At 41.3% G+C, this 24,305-nt stretch overlaps 2 protein-coding genes across 3 annotated transcripts in view; one reads left to right on the top strand and one right to left on the bottom strand.

Annotated features, from left to right (window-relative positions):
• LOC118424147 (DNA-directed RNA polymerase I subunit RPA2-like) overlaps positions 1–12,242 on the bottom strand; it is a gene marked incomplete in the record, with an annotated part of 28,136 nt that extends 15,894 nt beyond the window's left edge. Inside the window, 10 exon segments of the mRNA XM_035832668.1 lie at positions 2,042–2,188; positions 2,876–2,952; positions 3,358–3,453; positions 3,958–4,056; positions 4,403–4,477; positions 4,863–4,928; positions 5,347–5,541; positions 5,803–5,862; positions 6,443–6,520; positions 11,968–12,242. Coding sequence (XP_035688561.1) covers positions 2,042–2,188; positions 2,876–2,952; positions 3,358–3,453; positions 3,958–4,056; positions 4,403–4,477; positions 4,863–4,928; positions 5,347–5,541; positions 5,803–5,862; positions 6,443–6,520; positions 11,968–12,054 — 980 coding nt within the window.
• A 22-nt stretch (positions 12,243–12,264) lies between these two features.
• The window catches only part of LOC118424148 (NXPE family member 3-like), a 34,442-nt gene continuing 22,401 nt past the window's right edge, over positions 12,265–24,305 (top strand). The window contains exon 1 of one of the 2 annotated variants that reach the window (XM_035832669.1): positions 12,265–12,414. The gene's annotated coding sequence lies outside the window, so the exon portion shown is untranslated. The remainder of the gene's footprint in view (positions 12,415–24,305) is intronic. The other variant, XM_035832670.1, reaches the window with a different exon arrangement.

Here is a 24,305-nt window from a genome sequence, read left to right as displayed (position 1 = left end):
CCCTTTTTGCTAACCCCGTGCCGTGTGTCTTATTATTTTTTTAAATATATCCATTTATGAAAATGACAAACATTTCACTTTCAAGTTTCATAACCATGTAGCATGTGTAGCCCAGAGGTTAGTGACCCTGTCTCTGTCTCAAGAAGCTGTGAGTTTGATTGGCTGTTGTCGCTCACCCAACATGCAGGCTACTGAAAAGGGTCACAATCTTTTAAGCTACAGTCCACTGTTCATTGTTCTTGTCAAAAAGAGCTAGGGAATTTCCCTGGGACTACTGTAAATACTGTAGATAACATGTCTTTTCTATCATGACCAGTGGAAATGTAGCTTAACTCAATTTGAATTCATTTGAGTTTCTCTCATATAACATTTCACACTAATGTATGTAAGGGACCGTACGATATTTATCGGGGGGGGAGGGCTGGTGCATTGGAAGTCGGATCAAAAATTTTTTTGATGGCCCTCCCCCCCATCTCAAAAAAATCTAACGTGACCCTCCCCCTCCACTTCAAAAAAATCAACATGGCCCTCCCCCCCCCGACAGGCATAATCAAACGGGTAGAAAAACAACCGATAAAATAATCTTAATATAGACGTCAGGGCACAAGGGCGCCAGTGTTCTCGCCAGGATTTTTTCACAGCGTCGGGGCAGGGGTCCGGGGGCATGCTCCTCCGGGAAAATTTGGATTTTCAAACCCTCTAAAACAGAATTTCCTGCAATTTGAGAGGAAAATTATGCCCTTGAGATTGGATGCCGGTTGCCCTTTTTACTCCCGTTTTTCAGTAATCGACGTCCGCCCTCCCCCAAAAATATGTTATAACTATAAGCTCGGGGAATCAGCAGTCCGTGATCTGGCCCGGGTATTATTTGTCCAGTCATGTCTATATGAAAATTTTGGGTTTTTGATGCTTCCAAACAGGGCTCTAGCAGTTGGAGTTTGTCAGCCCATGGAAAAATCCTGCCAATTTTTTTCCGACATTGAATAAAGAATGCCTACCTCGTGCGATCGATGTTGCGCCCTCCTGCATCAAATGCTAGTAGTTTTTCCAGAGGATAAAATAACGGCGCCATCACACCTTGTGTTTTTTTTCTATTTTGCCCGATGATTTTACTAAAATTTATCGAATCGGTCGGGTTTTACAAGGCCTCGCCGTCATTTTCCACGAACGTGCGTTTGTTTCGTGCGACCTCAGGTAACCCCGTTTTCGGCGTGAAATCTTTGGCTCACCGCTGAATTTCTTTTTACATAGAGACTAAGAACGTTATACATTATACGAAGGACGGTGATCTGCTGCGTCTTTGGCAGTGATCAGTGTCGGTGTAGCCTTGAAGGAGTAGCCAGAAAAGACGTCCCAACGTGCTGGGCGCTGCGATCGACAGTCCGTCTGGGGAGGGGGGCGTGCCGCGCCATGTGCCTCAGACGACAATGCGAGTGCACAGCCGACTCGATTGACGCTTGACAACAATATTGCGGCCCCTTTTCTGCCGCAAATTTTGTCCTTTTGAAATAAAAGAAATGTTGTAAATAAAAAATAAAGTGTATAGTTTTGGATTCTTCACATATTTACCGCGCACCGCTTTTGTAACTTAAATATTTGGGGAAACTCAGCCGAGCCGAGTGCGTCTTTCCAGAAAAAAATAAGTCCGGAGACGGAATGACGTATGCCTGGCGGGAACGCTGGTCCAGGGCAGCGCCACTTTGGGGGACCTAGGGGGGCGAAGCCCCCCGGAAGCTCTTGCATTTTAGGCTATTCAGAAGGCTTATTTTATCACTTTTAGGGCCATGTCAAGATATCAAAACATAAAAATAGTATAAACAATTCTTTCCAAAAAATTAACATGGCCCTCCCCCTATCTAAAAAAAAAAAATTAACATGGCCCTCCCCCCACCTCAAAAAAAATTAACATGGCCCTCCCCCCCTAACGCACCAGCCCTCCCCCCCTGATAAATATCGTACAGTCCCTAACATTTCATGTTCCTTGTTCAGTCATTCCTTGTAGCTGATTGTACCTGTGACAACATAGAATCTTACACCTCACCTGAGTAGGAATTGTCCCACCTCTTCATCTGTGTACCAGTCAGGTACAGGTAACTTCACCCTGAAGCGCTCTCCGATGTACTTCAGTATCCCAGCCTGGGTCATCAGGCCCTCGTTCTGAGCCTGTCTCAGCATACTTGCTACACATCTGGGCAATGCAAAAGTCATATATCATATCTCTTACACGTTTTACATTGAACATGTTTACTGGTATAACCATGATGAGGGGGGATACATGCTTAGTCATGTTTGGGAATAGAGCGCCACCTGGCAGTCTGGGCCTGTCTTAGCATACTTGCTACATATCTGGACAAAGCAAAAGTCATAGATCAAATTTCTTACAGGTATTGCATTGAACATGTGTACTGGTGAACAATGGTGAGGGGGGATACAAACTTAGTCATCTAGGCTTGTATTAGCACCACCTAGCAGTTGACAGTAGAAACAGTCACGATTGTGCTGAGGATGATAGGAGAAGGCATTAGGACACAATTGTTATTGGTTGTTTACAAAGAACCAACTGCTAGAATAGAATGGCTGAGTGGGTAGGATAGCGGGAACCAAAATCAGAGACATCGCTGGTTCAATTCCTGGCATTTCTGGCTAGATAATGTGCCCTCTCTCTTCCCAGGTATAAAAATGGGTTCTTGATTTTGGTTAGGGAAAATAAAAGGTTTGTGAAAGGAGAAGGATGGGCTCCAACTTCCAACACTATGCCCTATATATACAGTGTATTAACAGCCCAGGGCCAAAATAACTGGTGATAAAGTACTGTTAATTTTGCCTTACGCACCGGGGGTACTCTTAAGTGCCAAGAAAGATTCAAACAACTTACCCTTTAAAGAAAGAATTGTCCTCTTTTCCTTTAATGAGCTCACTATAGATGTGCTGGTCTGTGGTTTCTACCAGGGCCTGAAATGAGACAACTCATATTTTGCACTGACCTCAACAATGAACTTTGTATAATATCGCAAAACATTCATAGCTAATAGATTCATAGAGTAACCTACTATAATGCCCAAAATGCATCACTTCTAACATTTTATAAAATGGTGTCACCACTATACATGTAGATTGTATATATCACTATATACATGTACCCTTTACAGTTTTTCCAGTCAGTGTTGAAAATTTGTTTGCTCAGTGGCACATATCTGTAGGACAGCATGTTTTCAGTAGCAGGGTATGTTTTGAATGTGAAGGATTGCTAGCTTTCTCCTTGATTTTTAAACATGGAATCCCTGTCATTGTAGACTATAAGACTACAATATTCTTTCTTTGTAAGTGAGTGTTTGAGTCTTGTTTAAGTGTACAGACCTTGAGAATAATGATAAGAGGCACGAAGAACTGCTCCTTCTTGTAGACGAAACACAAGGTTACAGTCCCATTGGTCAGGTAGTGGAGAACTATGGTCTGTTGGGAAAAGGATGTTGTTACAAAGGAGACATGTCCTACAAGTAACATAGACAAGTTACATGTACTATAGAATATAGTCTTGTACTCAAGTAATGAAAATAACATAAAATTTCCCTTTCAACACAATCATTGTTCTTTTACAAGTAGCACTAGTGAGATTTTCAAATTTGCAAGTAGACACCAAGTACAAGTAAAGCAGTATCTTACTGAAACTGCTGCATGTTGGTGATCTCCCTGCAGTGGAGCAATTTCACAGAGCACTCAACGAATTTCAGCGATAAAAAGCAATTCCTTCTAATCTTTGTGTGTTTTGTTGTCTTTTTAGTCATACTTGTACGTTTTGTATGATATTCCCATTATAAAGTCAAGGATAACAAAAACAATTTAGGACACAGCAAGGCCACCAATGTGCCACAGTCCAGTGAGATACAAGCTTTATTTTTCCTGACACCTGCTATGAAAGCCTTACAGTAGCTACTGTATTGTTATTTGGTTACTTACTGCAGCTGTCTGGTCTTTAGTGACACATCTCATGGACACTCCGTACTCTGTGTACAGCTTCCCTCGTCCCTTCCAACTGGGACGTACGATGGCCATGGGCTGAAATGACAAACAAGGAGAATTGTAAATCTTCAATATTCAAAAAATTATAACGTTCACTGTGTTTTAAGGTGACCTCTCACTGAGCTAATTAAAACTTAAAAAAAAAACACTTTTGATTTTAGTTTTGGCAAAATCTAATTGCCATTCCTATGAAATTAAATGAATTTACAGTACAAGTACAGTATAGCGTGATGAGTGTTTTCTTTTTTGAGGACTTTCCAATAGTATCAGAACTTTGGGGGCTTATAATTCAAATGTGATAAAGAGTGTGCAATTGAGGAAATGCAGCAGATAAACAGCAATATTGAATCCCAGTTTCACAACACAGACAACAATCACTTACATAATTTCTTCTTGGCATGACCAGCATTCTGACAACCTTCTCAATACCATTGTTGATGAAGTAGCCTCCCATTTCCTGAAACAAGAATATCAACAGAAAAATTAACGTAAGTCTACGAAAGCTTGTGACTCATAATAATTAACATTTTCAGCCTTTACTGAAAAGAAAACATGTATTCAACATTTCACTTTCATGGGTATGGAACAAATTTGTCAACCAAGGTAACGAAACGGCATTGCCCTAGTACTGACTAGATAGTTTGTGGTATAAAGCTAGTGCAGTAGTGGCTGTACCCCAGCAGCGTCTGTACCCCCAGCAGTGTCCGTACCCCAAGCAGTGTCCGTACCCCAAGCAGTGTCCGTACCCCCAGTAGTGTCCGTACCCCCAGCAATGTCAGTACCTCAACAAGCGAACACACACACAGTTGACACAATGAATGAATGAATGAATGAAATCTTACCTCTGCTTCCTCATGCCTTTGGATCAGCTCTGCTGGGGTCAGTTTAGTTATATTACAGTGGGCAGACTGGATGGACACAGAGTAATGGAGTAATAATCAGAACTGGGGATCTGAGGATAGAATTTCTACTTCATTTCTTGCCAATGATAAACTAAAAAATTGTTTGCTGCATTTATGCAATTTGGATTGGTAGCTAATCAAAGCCAACTTAAATGTGAAGGTTTACATTAACACAATTCATTTTCATAATTCATTCAGTTTCAATCGTTCTTTGATAAAATAACATCTATTACATTTATGTACTAGTACAGTCATGTAGCTTTTCAAAGAAGTTTAAGAACATACATGGCATTGTCACAATAACCAGAATGTAGATTTACATATTTGCAAAAATCATTAACATATTTTCAAAAATCTCTACTATGTGACAATGTGTTTTGTTTCAGGAAAGCACAGTTTTTACAGCTAAATTAGACCTCCTGACCTTGACCATGAGGGGGATTTCTCCCAGCATCCTCTCCACTGACCCCTGGTTGACCCCATCCACGCTCCAGGCTATGCGGGCCTGCAACCCAGCGCGGTATGTCGTCCCTCTCTCACGACATTCCGCAGGGTACACCTTCAACGTTCGCGAGAACGTATTACCCTGGGCAACCGTTGGAACTCCGACTGAAGCATCCTGGAAAGAAATAAGACTTTTATGAGAAAAATATTGGAAGACTTGGCAAAATGATATATATGACCAAATCAATACTGAGAAAAGTTTTCCATAGGTACACAGTTAGACCAATTATTAAATATGTTTGGAAGAAGGTAGATGATCAAAAAGAAAAATTAAAGTACTTTTTTTGATACAGTTATAGTGAAGAAATATTTTGAGATGAGTGTTTTTCTCAGCTTGATATATAGAAACATAAGCATAAAAGTAAACTTAACTTACCACATAGGATAATGATATTCTCCTACCATTGGACAATGAAAAATCCAGCTTTGGTATGGCCTGTAGGAACGAGACAGAAATAAGGAAAGGAAGGCAGATTTCATTTTCGTCTGCAGCCATATTGTATTACTGACTACTACTCCTACTACTAGTAATTTTGTAGCTATACACAGAATACTTCAATAGCGTCAGCTTTTGTTAGAACTAATGGCTGCATAATTCCTCAAACTTTGTATAGCTGCAGGATTGTCAGCAAAGCTACCTAGTATATACTCCTAGCAAATCATGTAGAGAAATTGAAGATCATATATGATATACCTCCATGAAATATTGAGAATTTTTAAGAATTCTTTAATTTCTTCAGTATTGTGAATAGCTGATCCTGTCTATATATTCTCCTGCCTGCTCTCCTGTGGAATTTGGACCCAGGACAGTCCTGCTGACACAACTTTGGACCCTGGCCAAATCAGACTTCCCACATCCTGCAAGTCTCCAATTACACCATTTCACTTCTGTGAATCTTGAACCCAAGCCTGCAGGTTAAAACTTTTGCAGACACACACACGCCAAGACAAACAATCAATACGTTAACAATACGTCAGTTTTTATGGAGGTAAAAAGTTACACCAGTTGCAAATACCTGCACTGCAAGCGAGAGACCCTCTCGCAAAAACCAGTTGAAGGATTCAACATGGGGTCTGACCAGGTCTTGGAGAGGCTGTTGATGATACAAAATGTTTATTAAGTCAGGCATGCGTAAATATCTGGTGGAAATTTCTATCTCTTTACTCGCAAAGAGGGTAACGCTATATTTAACAGCTTTCCTCTTGAAACCTTAATTTAAACTGAGTTTGTCTTTGACTTATTGTTCATCTTCTTGATGATGCATAAACAACAAAAAATCTATTGTTCATGATTCATATTATACAACAAAAAAATCTTGTTGTACCCGTTGGTGGTTCTTGTAAGGATTCAGGCAGAGACTGCTTGTACTACTAGACTATGTATTCAGTAAAGTGTTAGTAGGATACAGTTCTGCATGTGTGCTCAGTCCAAGGTCCGGTAGGAAAGAGATCGAATGTCCTTGCTGTCTTGCTATCAGAGCACATTCTGCTTAATATGCATGTATTGGACTATTCTAAGTTCACAGAGTTTGTAGGGGTGTTAACGGCTATCTTACTTCTTGTAACAATACTGATATCACAACATCCCCCTTCTTAAAGTGTTAGTTTCTTTGATGAAAACAATCATGCATTACCTATAGTTTACTCACTGAAGCATGCATTAACATACTATTCTATTGTTCAGGATCAGTCCGTATTCCATGTCCGTGTTCAATGTCCATACAGTGCATTAACTCATGCATTACAAATTCGGCTTTGTTGGAGGGTTGACCGCACGTCCTGATCGGGTGACGTAGGGCGCCTGTTGCGTTGTTACTGGAACAGGGGTCGCTGTAGGTGTAGTTGCTGCTTCAGGTGCAGGTGTTGTCGATGATTCAGGTGCAGGTGTTGTTGATGTTCCAGTTGCAGGTGTTGCCCGTAGGTGTTTCCTGTTGCGTCTATACTCGGTACCCTCTGGTGTTTGTACGACATACGATCTCGGTTGGTCGCATTCTCTGATTACGTGGGCAGGTGTCCACCTACCATCTTGTTGAATTCGGACAGAGTCTCCTGTTGTCAGAGTTGGAAGACTCTTGGCACTTTTGTCGTACCAGTGTTTCTGTTTGTGCTGTCGTGCTTCGAGATGTTGCTTCACGTTCTTGTGATCTACGTTTCTCGGCATTAGCTGTTCATTCGTCGTGGGTAGTTTTGTTCGCAGTCTTCTGCTTATCAGTATTTGAGCTGGTGACTCAAGCTGGCTGTCGATCGGTGTGTTGCGATACTCCAGCAATGCCAGGTATGGGTCTTTCTTGTCTGCTTCTGCTTTGCGTAACAGTCGCTTGGCTGTTTGGACGGATCTTTCTGCCAACCCGTTAGACTGTGGGTACCTGGGACTCGCTGTGACGTGCTTGAATCTCCATTCTTCTGCGAATTTGGTAAACAGCTCGCTTGCAAATTGTGGGCCATTGTCGCTCACAACCTTCTCAGGTATCCCATGCGTTGCGAACAGTTTTTTCATCTTCGTGATGACATCAGCCGATTTGGTTCTGTTGAGCTTCATGAACTCAAAGAACTTGCTGTAATAATCTGTGACTATGATGAATTCGTCACCGTTGTAGCAAAACAGGTCTGTGGCAACGTTCTGCCATGGTCTCTCTGGGACCGCGTGTGGTATCATCGGCTCTTTGATGTTGGAGGCTTGGTGCTCCTGGCAAATGGAACACTGTTGTATCTTCTCTTCAATTTGAGCATTCATGCCTGGCCAGAACAGAATGTCCTTGGCTCTTGCCTTGGTCTTCTCTTGACCCATGTGACTCTGGTGCAAGATGTCGAGCATCTCCCTCCGCATGGCTCTCGGGATGACAATCTTCTGACCTTTGAAGATTATCCCTTGATGGACGGTTAGTTCGTCTCTGTGATTCCAGAATTCGGCTATGTGGGGGTTGCACTGCCGTCTCGTTTCTGGCCATCCTTCTTTCACTGCCTCTGTCAGGATGATCAACTGTGCATCCTTCTCTGTTTCCCTGCGGACTTCTTCTAGTCGCTGTGTGGAGACAGGCAGATGTGATGTAACCAGATGTATTTGTGCCTCGAAACTCTCGCTCATGTGGTCAGTTTCTTCGAGGTACAGCCTGCTTAAGGCGTCTGCAACCGGGATTTCCTTGCCGGGCTTGTGTCTCACTTCAAGGTCGTATTTCTGCAGTCTCAGCAGCATTCGCTGCAACCTTGCAGGCGCTGTACTCAGTGGTTTCTTCATTATCGACTCCAGTGGTTTGTGGTCAGATTCCACGTTCACTTTCCTGCCGTATATGTATTGATGAAACCGTTCACAACCAAACACTATGGCGTACAATTCTTTCTCGATCTGTGCGTAGTTTATCTCCGTATTGTTTAGTGACTTTGACGCGAATGCGACTGGTTTTCCTTCCTGCATCAAGACTGCTCCAAGTCCATACTTTGATGCGTCAACCTGTAGGGTCACCGGTAGTGTGGGGTCGTAGTACGTCAGTGTAGTGGCCTCCGCCACTAACTTCTTCACTTTATCCAGTGATGCCTCCCTGCTGCTGTCCCAGACGAATTCGACGTCTTCTTTTAGCAGTTCTCGCATTGGAGCGGTGACATCCGACAGATTTGGGATGAATTTTGCTAGGTATGTGATCATACCAAGCATTGTCATTAGTTCAGCCTTACTGGTGGGGCTTTTCATGTTGGTGATTGCATCCACCTTCTTGGGATCCGGTTTTAACCCATCCCCGGTCAGAATATGACCAAAGAAGCCTACTTCTTGTGCCGCCAGTACGCACTTCTCTTCATTCAACTTTACGTTGCATTCTCTTGCTCGCTGTAGCATGTTCCGGAAGCGCCTATTTAGCTCCTCTTCTGTTGGGCCATGGACCAGTACGTCATCCACGATTACCTCAACACCCTCGAGACCTCCGAAGATGCTGTCCATCTTCTTCTGGAAAACTTCCTGCGCCGAATGGACGCCAAAAGGAAGACGTGTGAAGCAGTACCGTCCGAATGCCGTGTTGAAAGTGGTCAGCTTGGAACTCTCTTCGTCCAAACAGATCTGCCAATATCCAGATCTCGCATCTACCACGGCAAAGTACTTCGACCCTGCGAGACGCGTGGAGATGTCCTCCAGCGTTGGAAGCTGGTAATGTTCGCGCTTTATAGCCTTGTTGAGATCCCGCGGATCTAGACATATCCTCAACTTCCCTGTCTTGGGCTTCTCTACTACAACTAGTGAGTTTACCCATTCGGTGGGTTCATCTACCTTCTGTATGACCCCTAGAGATTCCATACGATCAAGTTCTTTCTTCAAAGGCTCCCTCAGTGATACTGGGAACTTCCTCGGTGCGTGGACTACCGGTTCTACGTTTGGGTCCACTGTGATTCTGTATTCGCCAGGGAGTCGTCCTATCCCCTGGAACACGTCGCTGTACTCTTGCTTGATGCTTTCCGCTGTCTCGCTTGACTTAACGGTGAGTACCAGCTGGATCAGTTTTAGGGACAGACATGCCTTTAAACTCAGGACCGGAGTCGCATTGGCTTTTACCACAAAGAAATCTAGCGTTCCGGATCTTCCTTTGTAGTTGCATCGTAGGCTGCACTTTCCTTTTACTTCTAAAGGAGTGTTTCCGTAGCCAAACAAACGAGTTTTTGTCGGTTCAAGACTGGAGTTTCTGCTCCTCAGCTTGATCCAGTCCCTTTCGGGTAGCACATTTACCTGTGCTCCCGTATCCAACTTGCACTTGAGGCTTTCGCTGGCTCCGGCGATGTGTAGGTCGACGAAAGCCTGGTCTCCCTCAACTTTCTTCTTGTGTACTGCCTCTATGTGGAAGTCTTGGAATTCCCTATGAAGATCCTTCTTCGCTCACACTCTTCGATCGGCACACTGCAGCAAAGTGGTTCTTTTTTCCGCACTTTCTGCATTCTTTTCCGTTTGCAGGACACTTGTCTGCTGTGTTGTGGCCTTTGCCACATCTTCCACATGCGTTGGTTGGCCTCGTGTACCTGGGCTTTCCTCTCCCGCCACCCCCTGTTGCTCTAGTTTTTCTGAAAGGTCTGGGCGGGACGTAGGGTGTCCTGTGTTGGGTCTGCACTCCATGCACGTCGTTGCTGGGAACTGGTTGGGCGATCGATTTCAAAGTTGATTGGTCGGACTCATAGGTCCTGGCCACCCGTATGGCCTCATCCAACGTCAGTTCAGACCCCTTGCCGATCAGTTTCTTCCTAACTTCGTTTGAGTTGGTCCCGAACACTAACCGGTCTAATACCATTTCGTTGGTATCCTTGAAATTACAATCTTTCGCTAGATTGATTAATGCTCTAATAAACTGTTCCACTGGCTCATTCGGGCCTTGGGTTCGGTTGTGGAATTTGTATCTCGCCAGCACCTGGTTTGATTTTGGCTTGACATACGTTGCAAATTTGTCGTAGTACGTTTTCAGTTTTTTCTTGTCGTCGTCTTGTGCATACTCAAACGTGTTCAATATGTCTCTACCAGACGGGTTTATCCAGATCTTCAAGTACGAGATCTTGACCTCTTCGTCCTGGTCTTTTAATGGACCGGAGAACATCAGTTCTACATGTTCCTTAAATCTCTTCCATGCCTCATCTAGGGCTGGGCTGGTCCAGTCAATTTCCGGACATTTACCACCATATGATTCCATAGTTCGTCTGTTGTGTCGTCTAGTACACCCGTTACACAGCAATCTTCACCTTCAGCCAGGTTTCTACATGGGCGCAGCCATATTGTTTTGGAACTGTCAAAGTCTTGATGGATTGGCTAGCACCTTTCTAGGACCTTTCACTGCTAACTACCTTGTCAAGAAACAGATGTCTTGTTAAGTAGCCGGGTGACGTTTCTAGGACACTTCGCCTTGCCTAGGGTATCTCTTACACCCTTTTCCAGACTCCAGACTCTCCTGGGGTTGAAGGAATGTAAAGATTGTACCTTTTTTCCCCGCTCGTCTCTCTTCGTGGCGTGGAGTTTTCTCTGCAAACTTCACCTTTTTCCTTCTTCTTCCGAGAAGATGATGGGTTCGATCAGTCTGACACCATGTTGTACCCGTTGGTGGTTCTTGTAAGGATTCAGGCAGAGACTGCTTGTACTACTAGACTATGTATTCAGTAAAGTGTTAGTAGGATACAGTTCTGCATGTGTGCTCAGTCCAAGGTCCGGTAGGAAAGAGATCGAATGTCCTTGCTGTCTTGCTATCAGAGCACATTCTGCTTAATATGCATGTATTGGACTATTCTAAGTTCACAGAGTTTGTAGGGGTGTTAACGGCTATCTTACTTCTTGTAACAATACTGATATCACAACAAATCTAACAAACTTTTTATATGTATTTACTTCACAACGCATCAGCATTATCTAATAAGATAAGAACAATCGTTTTCTTTCTGTTCACTTTTAGGCCAACATGCTTGCACTTGTAAAAATCACGAAGGGGGAGGGGGGCAGGAGTTTGGCTCTTCTGCTATCTCTAATACAGTTAGGAACGACGTAATATTCAAAAGACCCACGTATCATATGTCTGTATTAAGTTCTTACCCTGTGTTGTGTCTTTTCCGGTCGTCCATAGCGAGCTTTGGTCAGGTTTCTCAGACTCGGGACTTCTTCTGTTCCCGGAGCCGCCATCTTGGGCCTTGTGGGCTGGTAACCTTTGACCTTAGTTATTGAAACTGACACAGTAGCGACGCGGTTGAACAGCTAAAACCTTCATTAACTAGCATGTTAACAAGTTATTAAGTGTTGTTAACTAATATTAGCAGTTTTAGCTTGTTGTAGAGCTAATGCAAGTCATATAACGGGGTTTTGCTCTGTGAAATATTTTGGCGCTTTAAAAGACTTCGGGTCATAGGTCACGTCACAGGTGGGAGTCGAGCGGCGGATCACTGAGGGAGGCACTACTAAGGGGGAAGTGGTCTCCCGTGAGGACGGATTTCTGACGAATTCTGGCGCGGAATGGACGCAACGTGAGGCGGAGTGAAATCACAGGTATGTTGTTGACATGAACACAAGTTTGATCACAGATGGCTGCGAAATCCTGTCTATAGGCAGAATTTCTCGATGTTTATGTTACGTGTTCCGCAAGCCCATCGACCGATTTATGTGCAGCGGTGCGGCATATGGCCTGGATCATGGATGTTCATGTCCAGGTCATAAACAGGCCAACTCATCGGCTCTAGGACCAACATTACCCCCGGAAAATTCTACACAGGCCCGCATGAGTGAGACCGTTGCCTGAAGGTGAAATTCCCTTGGGGGCATGTTGGCCCTGGAACCCAGGAGCTGACCTGTGTAGGCCCTAGGGCTAGAAACAGTTAGGTATCTAGGCTAGACCTAATCCTACTGCACATGTACACGTCGTGCACGTTTGAGTAAACAGCAGTTTCTTCTTTGTGTTTATCTACAAGGCTTAGCACAGCTCAAGTAACAAGTGAGTGCAAATTATACGATCTAACCGATTTAGGGTCCCATATCAACAAATTATACCTGCTGTTGTTTTTGAACATTGTTGAGTCTTACAGGCCGAATTCACTTGCCCTATAGCCATGATAGCCTTAGTACAGTACCTGAAAAAACAGACTTTTAGCCAGGACTGGCAGAGAATTTGTTTGGCAGGGCAGGTCTAGGCAGGCAAGCTCTCCCTGCACAGTAACAATCCCCAGTGTGCTTATCTGAGGTCCTCAGGAAGACCTGCCTTGGCTCCCGAACAAATTGGGTATTGGTACGGCTTGAAATTTAAAAGACACATTTCAAATAAAAGCATTTTACTCGCAGAAAGGAAATCTTATAATAGTAAGAAAAAATTGGATCAGCAGTGCTGTGTGGGAATGGCTCATGACGCTTGCACATTATTGACCAATGATATGTTTATTGCAAGTAGTTCTTGCCCGAGGGCTAATTGCAGGTACAAACAACATGTAAATAAGGAAAATACAAAGGTGCTAGGAACTACATTCTATGACTATATGCTATGCTAGTGTACAATTTACTGGTTTTGTTGGGTTAGACTTCTTCTCTTTAGGCAGTGGAAGACGAATTTACCCACTTCTTTTATAATGTGTGGGTTCTTTGATTTTAATAGTAGGATTGATTTTTCATTGTCAGGAATAGTTGGAAAGTAAGCGTGTATTTTGGATACACTCATAAATAGTTGGTTTTTGACCAATTATTGACCAATAGTTAGAAAGCCAGAGCGATACGGGAATCTGACAGGCCTCTAGGGCTTGTCAGTTAGGCAAGCTACTGGGATGAAAGTTAGTCTGGTGGACCAATCCACGGTACAAATGGAGAATCCCACCCTTCAAAAGATGGGCTTGCCTGATCGGCACTTGCCCTGGGCGTTGGGCCAATGGACTTGTCCAATCCTGTTCAATCATTCATTGAAAACCTTGAAGACATCTGATCACATCTGATACTGTTGAATGAGGAATTTTGAAAAGGCTTTGAAAGTTTGAGTTCGTTGGAAGACCTTGCAGATCATTGCGCATGATGAAATACAGTTTTTGGATAGTTAACGGCCTCTTAACGATGTCACATCTGCAGAATGCTCAAGTTGTGGGTTCTTCGAATATATTACTCTCCAAGCATAGCAAAAAGAAGCCTGATAAAAATGACTACAAACTTGTCCAAAACAAGCCAGAGCCTAACCCCTGATTGGAGAGTTCTTTTAGACACTATATCCACTGTACACAACATTTTAAACCTGCAACCCCATCCAGTAACTTGCATATCTTCTAGACTACATGCAGTATCCCTATTGTGACTTGTAGTAAGTTAGTACCATCAGGTTAAAACAGGTGTACTTATTCTTAGTTTCCACTTCTTAACCTTAATTGCTCAGTAAATGATAGTGTTTGCCTCTTCCTTGTCCCTGACACAAATATTAACTAATCACCTGAATGGACTGTTTGTACAGTGTGTATTCACAACCCTTAGTTAAGTACAGTTCAACTCTTTACTGAGACAAATCAAATTGTCTTATTTATCAGTAATTAATGAATCTTGATTAAATGCCTATTACAAATTGGCTGTATGCCTTAAAGCATTGTTTATTTTACAATAGGTCATTGGGCACATACATGTAGCTGTTGATAGGCACTGTTTGTTAGCCATAGTGATGACCTCCTTTTCCTTTTATTGATACATGTACTAGTACAGACAACAATGGCACTTTATGTAATGTTTCAATATTTGATTGTGACACAATGTATGACCACCATTTGATTGGGTTAATACAAGGCGGTGGAAGGAGAGGGATGGGTTCTTTTCAGGACTGCCTCCAGCATTATATTTTTTTCCATCCCTCTCATTGTTTTAGAGCCAGTGTTGTTAATTTTCCTTGTAAAATCATGTTAAGCTTATAAAAACACATTTTCATCAATCGTATGTACCTAGCCTGATTAAATCTCGCTTATAGCGGCCTGCCAAACCAGCTCTGGATAGCGGAGTTTGCATTACACAGAATAAGTGTACTATGTACCAAAGTTCAGGTTTTTGGGACGGATGGAGTGAAATTTTTGGCATTCCCAACAAGCAAATTTCCATCACAGGATGAAGGGATGGGTCCTGGAGACAGCCCTGGTTCCGTTGCTCCGACTTCCAAGACTATTGCCAGACACAGCCAACCCGCAGCCCCTATATCCTAAAAACAGCTTCCTGTCTTTACCTTTACCTTTATGCATTTAATGGGTTGGGGTTTTGTGCGCGTTAAAATTTGCGCGTTAAAAACATGCGCGTTAAAATATGCAAATTAGCTGATTCCCTGGGGATTTGAAAACTTTTTTGCAGTTTTAAACTTAAAAGCTTGAAGAAGATAACACAAAATGAAATTAAGTATCATCTTGTTGCATTCTAGAGTACAAATATCCCTTTCCAGGAGTTTTAAAGGGATTTTCAAACATTAACTTTTAACGCGCAACAAAGGTTGATATTTGCATGTGAAACAATCTGCTTGAGAAAAGATGAAATGAAGCTTGTAGAATGGAAAAAAGCCTCAAGCAGTTATATCTTATGATATAAAGCCTTACACTAGTAATTTTTCCATGTATTTGTGTCTAATTCAAGTGATTTTGAAATCTTCTGGATATGCAAATTAGCCTATTCCCAAGGGACCTAAAAATTAGGGGCTTTTCAAACCAAAAATTCCGGTAATAGATGTAAAATCATATAATGGGGTCACATTTTTCTGCCTAAGAATTTCTAAATGCACAACTTAATTTTTTAACGCACAGATTTTTAACGCGCGCGCAGATTTTTAACGCGCAGAAAACCCGTTCCCCATTTAATTGTAACCTTTATTCCACGCATCCTTGTAAGTAAATGTCTTCTCATAGTTATAAGCTGCTAGTATCTTGAATGATGGAGCAATTAAAAGATAATATTGAATGAGGATGGCATCTAGGCGTAGCTATATACATTTTGATTTTGCAGAACTACCCCTTTCTCCTTCCTTGGCATTCAGCACTATTATTGCTTGATGCTATAGCTGTCATGAAAATTCACATCAGAGATTCAGTGGTCTGTTGACAGATTTTGAAATAGACACTACCCGTTGATTGAGGAAAGTGCACATTGTACAAGTTGCAACTTGTTAAGCCAAAGTAATACTGGCTCAATAGTATGAATTATGGATCCAGTCTTTTGGGGACTATAATAATAATCAGACAAAGCAATTACATAGAGTGAATATTAAAAAAAATCAACTAAAGAACATGCAGAAGATTGTACAATCCTACAGAATAGTGGTTTCTATTATGACATGATTTATAATTCATAAGCATGAATGACTAGCAACTAATGCTTTTTGACTTGAGTGTCTTTCATATTGCATTCAAAGTGTCACGAAGATGGATACAAAAACCAATTAAGATGTCAAAGAAGAGGTACATTAGGACCCAAACTGTGTGATAACATGCCATTTAGACTTCGTCTTAAGTTAGTGCTGCAATGCTGCACATTGTCCTCTGAACACCAATGTGTCATCAACATTTCAAGTAAAGTACTGAAAGGCAAAGTGGTGTCAAAGTGGTGTACTGTCAAAGTTCATTGTATTACTAGGAAATCTACCTTAAATGACGGATGGAAATACTGGATGCATGTGTACACTTTTTGGTACACTAGAATTGGAGCTGTCCAAAATTTTTTTACTCTCCATGTACTGGTGCACCAAGAATACTTTGTGTAGGGTTATGTACATCATCATCATCATCATGGGTTACCCCCATATAACCCCGCAAGGGGCAAAGTAGGGGCTATATGATCGTACACTAGTATACATCATATTCTTGGCATTTAGGTGTCAGGAAAAAGGCCGAAGCCTTTCATATTATGCTTCACCTGTTTAAACTTTAAAGTTAGCCAAAGAATTTTACTTTTAGATGCAGAGCAGCAGGTTTAAAATTTTGTTTTGCACCCGATTTTTTTTTCTGTGCACCTAACTTTTTAGGGTAGGTACACCAGTGCAGCTACTCCCAAAATATATCTTAAACCCTGTACATTGCCTTTGGTGTTTTGATATTATACACATGCAGTCTCATTCCTGGACTTGTGTACCAGACGTTAAACAGAAGCTCTAAATCTCACAGGGCACACAGTTACCTTGGGGCATACTAATGACCAATTTTTGTATGTATGCATCATTATGGAGCACATTTTACTGTGCTTATCCAGCAAAGTTGTTGTAGGAGGAAGGACTACAGTACAGTACAGGTCAAGGAAAAATGCTGCTGATTAATGTGTTATATGGCATACCTTGTCCCGAAACTGTCAAATGGTAGCGTCCTAGCTTTTGCACTTACAACGCTTAATGCCAGGAAATTGTCCGCCTTGCCTTGTAGTTGTACCGAATACAGCCATTTATACAAAAAGCCACATGTAAGCAATGTGTCAAGTGTTTTGTTTTTGTGGCTTTGGTAGTTCCTTTCTGGACTGATGCAAGTGAAGTCAGTTTTGTGTCCAGTATTTGTAAAGATTGTCATGATGCTCTAAGTAATTCTGGAAAGACTATAAAATCTAGGTCTGTTAATTGTGTCATCCCTGAAAATCACTGAAAGTTTAGCCTGCAAACTTCAAAGTATAATTACCTTCGCCAAGAAGGTTGTATTTTGGGTAGCGTTTGTATGTGTGCGGTCTGCCTAAATACCACAAACGACCACAAACGACTCGGAAATAGCACAAACGACCACAAACGACTCTAATATGCAGTGTATATGGGTCAAAGACCTTGTGTGGCACTCTGGAGACATTGTTTACACATTTATAAATTTAAAAAACGCAGCAAGTCCTGCGTATTCACCAGTTATTTCAAGTTAGTCCGCCGGTGTCAAGATCGAAGTGATTCTCGGCCGCCATGTTGGATCGCCCGTGCTAGGAGTCTGCATGGGGAAGTTCTCGATACCTTCCACGGCTCCATAGACGACAGGACGATAAAACTATGGACGCTGTTGGTTCATAGATTATAACATGGCACTATTCTATCATTGTCAACTTATAAAACTTGTATATACTGTGTTTTTCAGCCTCAATGGCATTCATGGTGTGTGTGTTCATTTGTAGAAGACCAGCATAACTGGAGAACGCCTGAAAGGATTTTCTTGATATTTGGTATGTGGGTAGATCATGATGAGAAACAAGTAGATTTTGGGCTCCCTATCGGCTTGCTATGGTACTGCAGCGGAACTTCCGGGTTTGATATCTCAAGTTCTGGTACAGAATATGTTACTCATGTATTTCAGTAATATGAAATAAATGTTAGTATGTTCACTTTTCATCATGTTATCATCATTTTAGTATGTTCACTTTTCATCATGTTATCATCATTTTAGTATGTTCAGAACTTCAGCCTTCAGGACCAGCTACCTTGGCCACAGGGCAGGTGTTTCTAACTTACCTATTAAGTAAGCAAACCTTGTCCTTATGTTAAGACACGCTGGCATCTCATTTGTCTTTATTACACCAAAGCCAGGGGGCTTATAGACAGAGAATAAATTGATGGTCCTGATAGAATTTCAGGTGATTTATTTCTCTTTCTGTGCATCTTAGTCGCCAAGCAAATTTGTCTTCTTTAAGATTCTATCTATAGAATATTAAAAGTAGACATACATCTTGAGAGACAGAAGCTTAAGGGAACTTGTGAAGTTTTAAAAGTTAAAGGTGAGTTTGTATTATGAAGCTATGTCTTCTTCCTGAGTAGTCTTGACATGTGAGCCAAGTGTGTCTACTGAGGTTGAAAATTGGGTGGGGAGAAGAGCACAAGGTTGTGTTAAAAGTCAAGATCATCAGGGGAGCTGGTAACTGTCACCAGATGGGCCAGGACAAACTGGATACAGGTGCAGGTCTCTTTCTTGTAGCCTATCTTGTGCATGCTTTTAGGGGCTTCTTTCTTCCTTCTTCCTAATGGGCAATAGAGATGGTTGGGCAAGCAAGGGATTTTAGTTTGGCAATATCATTCTGATCTGCTACCTTTTTACCTTTATAACCTTGTTACCTTGTCCCCCCAACGACCTGGGGGTCAAGATACTAGGTAGGTAGGTACCTTGGCTTAGTGGGCTCAAGTTCTCTGAGCCTTTGGCATAATGGTTAAGCAGTGCTGGGCTTGCGATTTGATGGCCCTGGTTTGGTGCAGGTTTGAATCCCGGGAGTCAGGAGACTGTTTCCACTCGCTTCTTGTTTCACTTTGCCAAGTTTTGAGTGCTGTTTGTGTTTGTCGGTGAGAAGGTGTGTTTGTAGATGGCATAACTCAAGGGGTTGACGAGTCAACAAGGAATTTGTATGACACGTGCTACATTGGTAATTATTGGCAAAACAAAAGAAATTTTCATTATGGATCTCGTGACCATTGGATTTCTTTAATGCAGTCTTGGTTTTAATATCTCACTAAGAATATTCCTTTAAGCAGGGCATTTACCAAGTGTTCTTTTGAACAGTCCAAATACGACGTCTCCTGATTGTCTCAGTGTACCATATGGTATTTTGGGTGTCAACTTTGGTTGCAAGACTGGTACGTCTTGTGAATAGCAATTGAGAGTATGACGTGTGGCAGCCCACATACAGGGAATATTGCCACTGATCCAAGAAACAAGTGCACTGACCCTGCAGGTCTCAGAGATGCAGGTCCAGGTCAAAGATCAGGGCAAAGCTTGAATGAAATATTAAAGGACTGATAAATAGCAGCTGCTGTCTATGCATATCCTTGCAATACTGTACATACTAATCAAAAACATCTAATTACTCTTTTCAGGGCAATTTGATTTTCTTTAGCATTTACCATTTAAGGGCACCGTAGACGAGGATGTACCACTTAAATAACGTATACGATGTGGAAGAAATTAGGATGCACAATTTCCGTTAAGACTAGCCTCCTCTTAATGACATCCTGTTAGTGTAAAATTATTTCAAGGTTCATTTCAAAAGCATTTCAGCACACACACAGTTGCATGCCATAGCCCCATATTGGGAGCTGGATTGGATGCAGGGACAATTTGGGATGCTGACCCCAATAACTCCTGTCATTCATGTCTCCTACTGATGCTTGTAGTGTTGTTGTGTGGGACAACCTACCATTCATGTATTATGCGAGGTAAGCTATCATTTACACATGTACTGATGTACTATCATGTAGGGTCAGGATTTGGTACTATTCATATACATAGTATATGAGAAAATCTTTACAATGGATTCTAATTCTAGCATCCCTACCCTTCCCTATCTCAATGTCATGTAATTGTAGAGTGTGCTTTCTTCCATAGAAACCTTTCATATCACCCAAGGTGAACTAGTGTATGATAGATTTGATGTATTTTGTTTGTAAATATTTACATAGGATGGTCAGTGCTGACAAGGAGGGTTCTGTGTTTACAAATAGAACCTCTTTGGTGTTGACAGTAGAACTGGTAGAATTTATCAGTACTGTACCATTATTATACTACTTTAATAGGTTGATGGATCTTCGGAAGTGGTAGAATAGGATTACTGTGCTGCTGAACTAAGCATAAAAGGTACTGTAATATGAAGAATGAAATGTAAGAGATATCAATAACCTTTACAATGTTATAACAATTATGCATCTGTCAGACTGAAATTAGATGTGTTGAATCCACCTACAAGATGTGACTTTCATTTTCATTGTTGTTGTCAATGCATACCTTGTGCTATAAGGCCTTTTAGTAAGAAAAATGTAATGAAATTGGTGTATCATTTATAGTTACCTGCATTTTCTGGCAAAGTCTACATTGGATCCACCCTGTTTGCTGGTAGATTATATATTCCATTTATGTTATCATATCTGTGCATTCCCTTGCAATAACCGGAAGCCGTAGGGCATGAGTTTCATAAACATAAAAACATCAGAAACATAAATACACCCATAGAGCCTACTCTCCAAGCAGAGGTTGAATCGCACAGATATGGTAGTAGTCTGAAAAAATTACATGGGCGCTCGTGTAATTTTTTCCGACTACTAACTATATCTGCGCGATTCAACCTCTGCTTGGAGAGTAATTAGAGCCCTGCTGTACTAGCTGTATCAAATGATAAATCAAAGGATTTTATCAATGGAAGTCTAGAAGAAAACATTTTAATGAGCCTGGGTGCCTAGAAGTTCCTTCCTACTCATAACTTATCCTCACCTCTCTGACTTCTCTAGCAGAGAATTAGCCCTTGGTATCAAGACTTGACCTTCTGTCCCTTATCATTCACTAAGTCAACCCAGAGAAGTATCCATGTTGACCCAGAGTACAGGAGGGTTAGGCACTGTGTACACTGGCTGTTGGTTTTACCATTGCCTGATATTTTACAACCCCTTTCCACTATAGGCAGAGTGAACGAATGAGGGACTTCATGTTGGACAGATCGCTCAACGAAATTCTTAGATAAAGAACAAATTATTTCATGTTCTGTGTGTTTTAGATCATACTTTTGCATTGTGCATCATGTCAAAGTTCACATCACAGAGACCAATGTTGGTCGCTTATAACTGTCACTCAGCCATTACAGTATAGTGGAAAACAGACCATGGTTTGGAGTCTCTGGACCGAGTAAATCATGCCACAGTTGTTTGTGTGCCCTCATTTGTATTGAGAGATGTTGTCTTAGGTAATGGCTTCTGATTTTATAAGGTGTTATTCGAGCCAAATAATCTCCAAGCAGAGCCTGGTTGGATATAGTCTCCAAGCAGAGGTTGATCGGGTATGTTATTACCTTCTTTCTCTTGTGAGTGAGAGATTACCTTCTTTTGACTTTCCCCGGTTTCTTATACTATAGCTATCCAATCCACGAAAGTGGGAATAGCTACTTTCTGTGAAATCAACAATTAGTGGTACTTATTGTTAATACTAATTATTGATTCCACAGGAAGTAGCATTCAAGTTCTTGTTATTTACATGCATGAGCTACAGTACATTGCACCAAAAAGGAGCTGCTTACCCTTAATCCCAATAAGGTTCATTGATTTAAGCCCTTTATTGGCCAATTGGTTTGGTCCAGACAATGCCAATGTCTGGAACACACAGAGAGCATGGAATTGTAATATTACTAACTAGACTTGCAATTAACAAAATTTCATTAACCCTTATGATTAACATTCTTATTTTTTTTATCACCTTCACAAAGAAGGTTATGTTTTTAAGTTGATGGGTGAGTTTGCCTGTGTGTGTGTCTGTGGACAGTGTAACTCAAGGATGGATCATTTTCAAAATGCCTTGGGATTCTAGTACCCTAGTATAAAAAGAAACACTACAAAAGGACCACAGCATTGGAGATATCTGTTAGGTAAAACTGTAATTGTATTGAATTCTGTAGGTTTTTATCTTGTACAGACCTTGACATCTTGTACTTTCCACATGTACTGGAATTCGTGGAATCCAAAGGCAAACCATTTAAACAAGACTTAGTATAAGCCTGAAGAGAATTGCTCCAAATGTTGGTTAAGCCCTCCTCATAGTTCTGATCAGCCCAGAGTGACCTCCATACAGAGGCAGGTCATTACAACTGCCTTCGTTTTGCATCAATCTTTCATGCAGCCAATCTTTTTCGCCAAGGTTAGTGCAGTTGGCTTGAAGGGATTGTGGAAATGAGGAGCCCAGGAAATCAATCCTGTAGGGGACTGGATGAGGAGATGTGACCTTGGATGTATGGATATACTGTAAATGCATTTAAGTTTGCGGGGATTTAATTTCGCGGTAGCAGGAAAAGGGACTTTTAGCAGTGGTTTTAAATTCGCATTAGCACCCTGCACTGTAGTCTCTAAATGCAATGGAAAAATGTTTGCAGTGGTTTTAAATTTGCGGTGAACTGACCACAGCAAAAACCACGAACATAAATCCACCGTGAACATTTCTGCATTTACAGTAGCCTACAGGCCTGCCACATGACATTGTACTCGGTCATCTCATCTGTGTATTTAGTTACCAGTAGACAAAATTTTCACCTCTGTGTAGAGAGCCATATATTTGTTGGTAATTTCGTAGGTCAGTTTTTGCACATGACAATTCATAGAGGTATGAATGAATTTTTATGTTCTATTTACTGATTTTATTATCTTATTTATGATATTGATATGTTTTATTGGTTTGTTCATGAACAGAATGGATCAAAATGGTAAGAATGAACTTAAGAAAATTTCATTTCTAGGTAGCAGGCATTTGCCAGAGTGCTTTGTGGCTCGATTTTGTTTGTTTTCTAGAAGCTTTCTTTCAAACAGCAATTATTTGTCCTTTTGGATGACAATTTGATTAAAGTTAGGATCAGGATTCAATTAAAGAGATTTAAACTTTATTTTTATCCAGTTGTAGAGATTGAATTGTATTGGAATATTATGAATATGATATTTTTATCTAAAGGACTGTCTGTATTCTATCTCTTTCAAAATAACAGAGAGCCTGACTCTAACTTGTAAGCAAATGTATGGATTCAGATTGTATTTTGCTTTTTGTTCTTTTACAGTGCATAACTGACATCATGTGAAAGATACATAACGTGACAGAAAACAGAAACACATGCAATTTAAAGCCACACCCCACGTCTGCTTGGCAATTAGATTGTCTGTTCGGGTAGTGATGCTAATAAAAAGGTCCTGGAGTTCCTTAACCTTAATTTCAAGTGACTGTGTAATGGATTATTATTACATGGCAGGCAGTAGGGTAGCCTGGGTAACTTAATCAAGTCATTCTGTTGCCGAGACCTGCAGTAACTTGCTTTACAGTTGATCAAATTGGTGATGATAGCGGCTCAAATTGATCGTGTTTCGCCAGCCATAGCAACTCAGCGGTGGCTCTCATCTGTTACCGACAGTAAATCTACGGATTTACTCGCCGAGTTCAGGAAAAGCAGTACCAGGAATACATTTGTGTACATGTAAATTTTTTCAAAACTTGCTTTTTGTGGCCAGCAAAAAAGGACAGAATTTCTAAACAATTTTGTCTAAAAGATGCCTGTATGATCCATGATTTCAGCAGGTATATCTTCAAGTTGGTAAATATATGTTTTCCTTCGGTATTTAAGAAAAACAGGAGTCAACTCTAGACATTGGCTGCCATATCTGAGGTGGACGTGTTTTTATCACCAGTAACAACAGGGTAGCAATTTTACTATAAAAGCAATGTAACAAATTCTGGTGTTATCTTCCACTGTATAGTTTCAACATAACATAACTAAAGGCAATTCAGGCAATTTGAGTATCTTGAATCCACTTAGCTAGTTACAATTTTGATTACTACCACAAAAATGAAGGTATAGTTTTGGGTAACTCACAATAGATTGTGACATTTTGTATTTGGGTAGGTGTTGTGAACATGAACATCAAGGTCAAGTTGGGACCCTCTGGCAGCTGACCTTGGTATTGCAACAGAACTTACTGTTTATGTATCTTTTGTCCTTGGCATGCT

Source organism: Branchiostoma floridae, chromosome 10, assembly GCF_000003815.2.
Source record: "Branchiostoma floridae strain S238N-H82 chromosome 10, Bfl_VNyyK, whole genome shotgun sequence".
NCBI classification, from domain to species: Eukaryota; Metazoa; Chordata; class Leptocardii; order Amphioxiformes; family Branchiostomatidae; genus Branchiostoma; species Branchiostoma floridae.
Note: the sequence above shows the minus strand (reverse complement) of the source record. Positions and strands in the feature narration are given on the sequence as shown.